At 45.1% G+C, this 6,207-nt stretch overlaps 1 protein-coding gene across 1 annotated transcript in view; it reads right to left on the bottom strand.

The window, feature by feature from the left end:
* Positions 1-351: 351 nt before the first annotated feature.
* TTC13 (tetratricopeptide repeat domain 13) overlaps positions 352-6,207 on the bottom strand; it is a 25,801-nt gene continuing 19,945 nt past the window's right edge. The window contains exons 4-7 of the mRNA XM_008593682.1: positions 4,094-4,176; positions 2,515-2,656; positions 2,080-2,254; positions 352-512 (exon numbers count right to left, since the gene is read on the bottom strand). Of these exons, the coding sequence (XP_008591904.1) occupies positions 352-512; positions 2,080-2,254; positions 2,515-2,656; positions 4,094-4,176 (561 nt within the window). The remainder of the gene's footprint in view (positions 513-2,079; positions 2,255-2,514; positions 2,657-4,093; positions 4,177-6,207) is intronic.

The following is a 6,207-nucleotide window of genomic DNA, read 5'->3' as shown; positions in this document are numbered from 1 at the left end:
CCACCGGAGCGACACGTACAACCCCACCGGAGCGACACGTACAACCCCACCGGAGCGACACATACAACCCCACGGGAGCGACACATACAACCCCACGGGAGCGACACATACAACCCCACCGGAGCGACACATACAACCCCACTGGAGCAACTGACTTTCTTTTTCTTATTTTTAAATTTTTCTTTTCCCTTTTTGGTCCAACAAACATTTATTCTTAATTGAACTGCAGGCTCCAAGACAGCACTTCATTCTGGTTATAGGGGGTTAATTTATTGGTCAAGAAATATCATGATGAACTGATAGCTCAGTTCTGAAAAAGAAAAAGAAAAAAAAAACCAAAAAAACTCCTCCTTACTTTATGTGGGGCTGCAACCCAGGCTGCTCTTCATAGTCGTCTATGAGGAAAGGCAGATTTTTAGCCCAGTGGTCCTTAAAGCTTCCAGGCAGGTCCACGTCAACGTTATATTCCGTGAGGGGGGTGTCGAGGTGCGCGTGGAGATACCGAGAATACTCTGCAGACGGGAAGTGAGACGTGACACACCCGAATACTGCTAAAGAAACACGTTTATAGCTAGCTGCCACACAAACGCTTTACAACAAGCTGTGATTTAACCACAAGAATGCTAGAAGGAGGCTCTAAATTTCAGTAAGTTGCCATTATTAGATGATAATAGGGGGTAACCTGCCACTGACTTGAGTCATCAGGGTCCAATGTAAGGCAGTCAGTCTGGGTCTACTCTGGCTAAATTTTAACTGCCTTCCCTGAACAACACCAAAGATCTCATTTCTTTTCAATTCCAGAGTCTGAGAATCCAAGTTCAGTGTCAGACAGAGCCAGAAACTCCATCAACTGATGGATAGATTAACTGGGTATTTGGTTTTGCCAACTGATGACCTATCCCTAAGAAAAAATATAGGAAAAACCACAGCACAGAGTGCCCGCCCCTGCAGTCTACAGTTCACAAGTAAGTTCTGCTAAAGCTGGGGAAAGGAGGGAATGATTTCGGGTAAAGAGCGGTGCTATCCAACAGGCAGCGCCTAGCCACTTGGCCACCAAATACTTAAAATGAAGCTACAGTGACCGAAAAACTGAATTTTAAATTTTATTTAATCTCAATTAAACTTAAAAACTGACATTTGATTCAATTATTAGAAAACTTCCGTACGTTTAGAACAATTTGCGTATTATGAATCTACTTTGTCAACTGTAAATTTTATAAAATCTACATTCATCAGATCAAGTGTTTCCAATGAAAATTTAGCATTCAAATTGAGAGGTACTATAAGTGTAAAATATATATCAGATTTCAAAGACTTAGTACAAAAAATAATGTAAAATATCTAAAAAATGGTGTTTTTATGTTAATTATATGTTGAACTAATATTTTGGATATGCTGAACTAAACAGAATGTATCACTAAAATTAACCGCACCTGTTTTTTACGTTTTCAGTGTGGCTGGTACAAATGAAACATTATATATATAGCTCTCGATTTTTTTCTGTTGGACGGTCATGGTACAAAGAGCCAATAACAAAGGAGAAATATGTGAGCTTGATACAAAAACAAAAGTATCTTTATGTATGGAAGAGAAAAGGTAAGAGAATGACGAATAAAAGGGTAACAGAAAGATCTGCTTTCTTCCTCACCTCCATTGAATTTCTCCAAAACTTATGAGAATTCAGACATTAAGGAAAAATAGGTCAAAGGCACCGAGTTCACGCCCAACAGTAAAACCTCCCAGGAGGGGGCCTGCATGTCCTTCAGTGTCCTGCACTGAACACCCTGGAGGAGCATCGCCATTAGTTCAAGATAGTTTCTTATGACTCAAGCAAGACTTTAACTTCAGAAAGAAGAACTGCGGGAAGTGGCAGAAGCGGCATCGGACGGGTCTACAGAAGACCCAGACGCTGTCTAGTCCCGACGCCGCCCCTCACGAGGGTGGCCCTGGACAAGGCACCCAGCCTCTGTGAGATGCCGCTGACTAATCTGACTCATCTGGAACGCAGAAGCGTCACGCAGTGTGATTTCTACAGCGTGGAGCATGAAAATGCAGAGGTTCTGCGACCTCCTGACTCACCTCGAAGGTACTTCACTTTAAGGTACTCCGGGCTCGCCTTCTGGCCGGGGAGGGGGTCGTTTAGCATCACTTTTGTCTGTGCTTTTATTCCTTCGTAAAACTGGCCCATCGCCACGTGGCTGAGTCCCTTCATGTACTGGCACACTTCGTTGTACGGCTCCAGCTGCAGACACCGCTGGGGCATTGACGGACAGATGCTGCGTTAGCACCCACACGGTATGAGAAAGCTTTGACATGCTTTATATCCTCTCGTCTGGAATCGCATCTCAAGTTTCCCCTCCAGGTTAAATCAGACCAGATACATGCTCTGCACATTAGTGTGCACAGCAAACAGTGATGTTTTTTCTCTCTTTTTGTTGACATATTAACACTAGACTCTGCTGGAGATCACCGCGGGGACTCCAGCGACAGTGCCGCTGGCCCACAGAGGCTCACCTTGAAGTTCTTCAGCGCTTCCTGCAAGCTGCCGTGGTGATAGAGCATCACGCCCCGGAGCTGCAGGGTCTGCACGTGGTTCTGATTGAGCAGCAGTGCCTTCTGAAAGCTCTCGGTGGCCGCTTCAAAATTGCCCAGCTCTCTAGGGATTTAATAACAGTTACGAACACAGGATGGACATTGCAGTCAACGGGCAGAGTAAGCTATCCTTAGAATCACGGCCAGTGTGTGAACGAGACACCTCGACGGGGGAACTTCCTCTGTCATTTGCCACTTCACTCCATGGCCTCTGATGCGGCCCATCCACCAACTCCTCCTGAATGTCACCAGCAGATAGGACGACCACAGAGCTCTCGAAACTGTCTGGGGGAAATTAATTCATCCACTCCCAAAGACAAATGCCTATTCAGACCCTTCTTCCCTTATTCAGAGCTTCAACCCCTGGAAAACTGTGTGTCCATTTTAGCATATGGATAAAAGGACACTTTTCCCCTTTGGAAAAAAGTACACAGATTATAATCGTACACAGGTTTATCATTCTGAATCAAACTCACAAGCTTAAAATTGTATTCTTTTTGGTCACTGAAGTTACCTCACTTAAAATCTAGTAAGTCACAATGTAATTTAAAATTCTGAAAACATAGGTATATTTTAGGATTGCGATCCTTCCAGAATGGAAATGGTTGTTACTAATCAATCTTCTTTTATTTATTAAAAATTTTGCATAGAACAAAAGTAACTTCAAAACACTCTATATATCCATTTCCTACAAATAGCGAATATTTAAAAAAATATAGTGCCTGCTTATATTTACATGGCACTTTACAAGGCACTCTGAAATCCATTTTCAATTTATATTCCCAGCAATTCTAATGGACTGGAAGGATAAGTATCATCCCTTAAACCCAAAACAAGTCCAGACACACTTTCTCCAAGTTAATTGTAAGAGAGCTTCTCAAACTATCACATCCTCTGAATTTTTTTTTTTTGAAGCCCAAAGTCAGAATAGCTCTACTGGTCAGCAAAGGAGGAGCCAGGGAAACGGGCGCAAGCCATGACCTCCTGCTGCTGACAAGATCTGTTATCATAACTTGTCCACCCCTTTATTCTAGGATTCTTCAAACAGACCACAGCGACGTGAGGCTCAACCTTAGTCACTGCCTAAGCAAGCAGCAGCCGCAGCAGCTAAAACCCGGTGGCTTCTAAGGCCACAATGCAAAGCAATAGCCCTGGAAGGATTCCCATCTTCTAGACACTGAAGTTAAGAGAGGAGACCGTGCATGGTGACATCCCTGACACATGGATCTTTCTACACTCCAGAGAGGACATCAGGGATGGACGTGCCTATGCAATTTAAAATAACCATCTCTTTTGGTTAAGAAAAGCAGTTTCTTTTTATTTATTTACTTTTTTTCTTTTAAGAAGATGACTGGTAAGGGACTCTTAACCCTTGACTTGGTGTTGTCAGCACCACACTCTCCCAGGTGAGCCACAGGCCAGCCCCTGAGTTTCTTTTTAAATCCCACTATTACGTGAGACTCTCTCCTCTTCCCGCCCCAACAGTTATTGCTTTACCCACCTGTAGGCCTGCCCCAGACTTTTATACGCATCAATAAAATCGACTTTCTGCTTCAAAGCTTCTTTGAAGGATTCAATAGCTTCCTGTAAGAAGTATATAGAAAATTATTTCATTTGCCTAACTGTTAAAATCCAGTTTCACTTAAAATACTAAAGGATTTAAGTATATGTTACACATGGTCTCTGACAGATTTTCTTTTTAAGAGGAGGACTTAAAAAAAGAGAGTTAGAAAACGCAATAGACCACAAGTCAGCAGGATTTCATTTCAAGAGCCAACAAAAGTGTTACTACAAAAAATAAGAAAGCCTTAACTTTCTCCCTTTTAAAATGGGAAAAACGGCTTCCCGTTTGCCTACTGCTTTACTAACTACTTGATTAGGACTTTGAGTACTAATGATGTCACCTTCATATTGACAGCACTTCCTTAATTAAAGGCTGCACTGACCAAAAGTAAGCCTAATGGTTGTGTGTGATAACTCAGTGACTGGCAACACCTAAAACTGAGCCAGCAAAGGAGACAAAAAGGAAGAGCCAACGTGAAGTTGCGTGGAAAGCAAGCAAAAAGGCCCCTTGCTTGGCTATCTAAAGGACTCCTGTGATCTATAAGGAAAAAAAGAAACAGTAAAGCAAAATAAGACAAAAGCCTCAAGGCTGGGGGCGTTGGGGTCACAGCTGTGCCAGCGTGACAGCACGCCTGCAACTAAAGAAGTGAGACCGTGACACGGGCTCTGTGCTCGGGCAGCCACCTTGGACATGTGAGGTGACTTAGCCACTGCCCAACCCATCCCTGTCTGCAAAAACTACTACTAAAACACACCACTCTGTTCAAGAATAGAAACCTAGGCTTAAATCCGTACTTTTCACTGTGACTCAATTATGTCCTGTACTAGAAAATTGTAAAGATGTTTCACACTTCTCCCCAGGAAAAGATGTGTCTTACTAATGTTAACTGCTACAAAGCACCGTGATCTCTACCAGCTTTAATGAAAAACACTCTCACTCTAGGTGACTTCACACCTGATTAGATGATTCATAGAGGAAGCTACTGAAGATGTCATTTGCTTTGCACATGGTAGGCACTCAATAAATATTTAACGATGTGGCAGGCACACAGAACGGTTTTGCAGAAGCAGGATGGTCTTAGCTCTTTTCCAAACGTCATTCATTCCCCGCATCCTGCTTTCCTCTGGGAGGACGGCGGGGCAAGAGGCTGGCTCCCCAACTCTTCAGAGACGGCAGTGGGAATCGCAGCCCACTTATTAAGGACTCTGAGTGTCTCCAGTTTGGTAGAAAGATGAAAATGGGTAAATTTTAACCTTTAAGAAAGGTTAAGGATCACTCTTAATTAGGCTTCCTGCCTTGATCTTTTCAGATTTTTACAACTATGTTAACTCAGCAAACATGTATTGAGCGCCTACTATGTGCCAGGGGCAGTGTGGGGGGCAGGGGACACAAGATGAGCGCGTCATTATCTCTGTCCTCTAAGAACGCAGTCTAGTTAGAAAGCCAGTTAGGGAACCGGGTTATTCGGGTGCGAGTTAAGAGCTACAATAGAGACGCAAGTGAGTCTCTGGGAATGGAGCGAGAGAAACCACGGACAGAGCCTGCGGGTGTCGGAACAGGCTTCGGGGAGGAGGTGACAAGTGAGCCCGGCCTTGGAGGAAGAAAAGGAGTTTGGTAAAGAGAGAGGGTGTCTTGGAGAGGGGAGCGGTGGCAGATCTGGGGCAGCAGGTGCACGGGGTACATGGTGGGGTCGGGACGGGGGAAGCGGGGTGGAGAGGGGGCGCAGCCATCCTGGGAACCTCACCTGTTAGAGGTGACTCCCACCAGCAGCCACACAGAAGGCAGCCTGGGGAGGGGAGAGGGTGAGACAGGGAGCCTGACCCGGAGGCTGCTGCGGTATCCCAGGAAGAGATAATGAAAGCTCTGAGAGTGTGTCCGGGGAGAGGACAGGAGGGTCAGGGGGAGGTGCAAAGGCAACAGAACAGGGGGCTGCCTGGGGGTGGGCGTGGGGGAGAAGGAAGGGACGGAGGCTTCTGAGCTGAAGAGCCGGGGGGATGGCGGGGTGTTAACCAACACGAGGCAGGACAGTGACAGGCCGGCGGCAGGTGGGG

Source organism: Galeopterus variegatus, unplaced genomic scaffold (genome assembly GCF_000696425.1).
Source record: "Galeopterus variegatus unplaced genomic scaffold, G_variegatus-3.0.2 Scaffold9518, whole genome shotgun sequence".
In the NCBI taxonomy this organism is placed as follows: Eukaryota; Metazoa; Chordata; class Mammalia; order Dermoptera; family Cynocephalidae; genus Galeopterus; species Galeopterus variegatus.
This window is presented reverse-complemented; position numbering and strand designations above follow the sequence as displayed.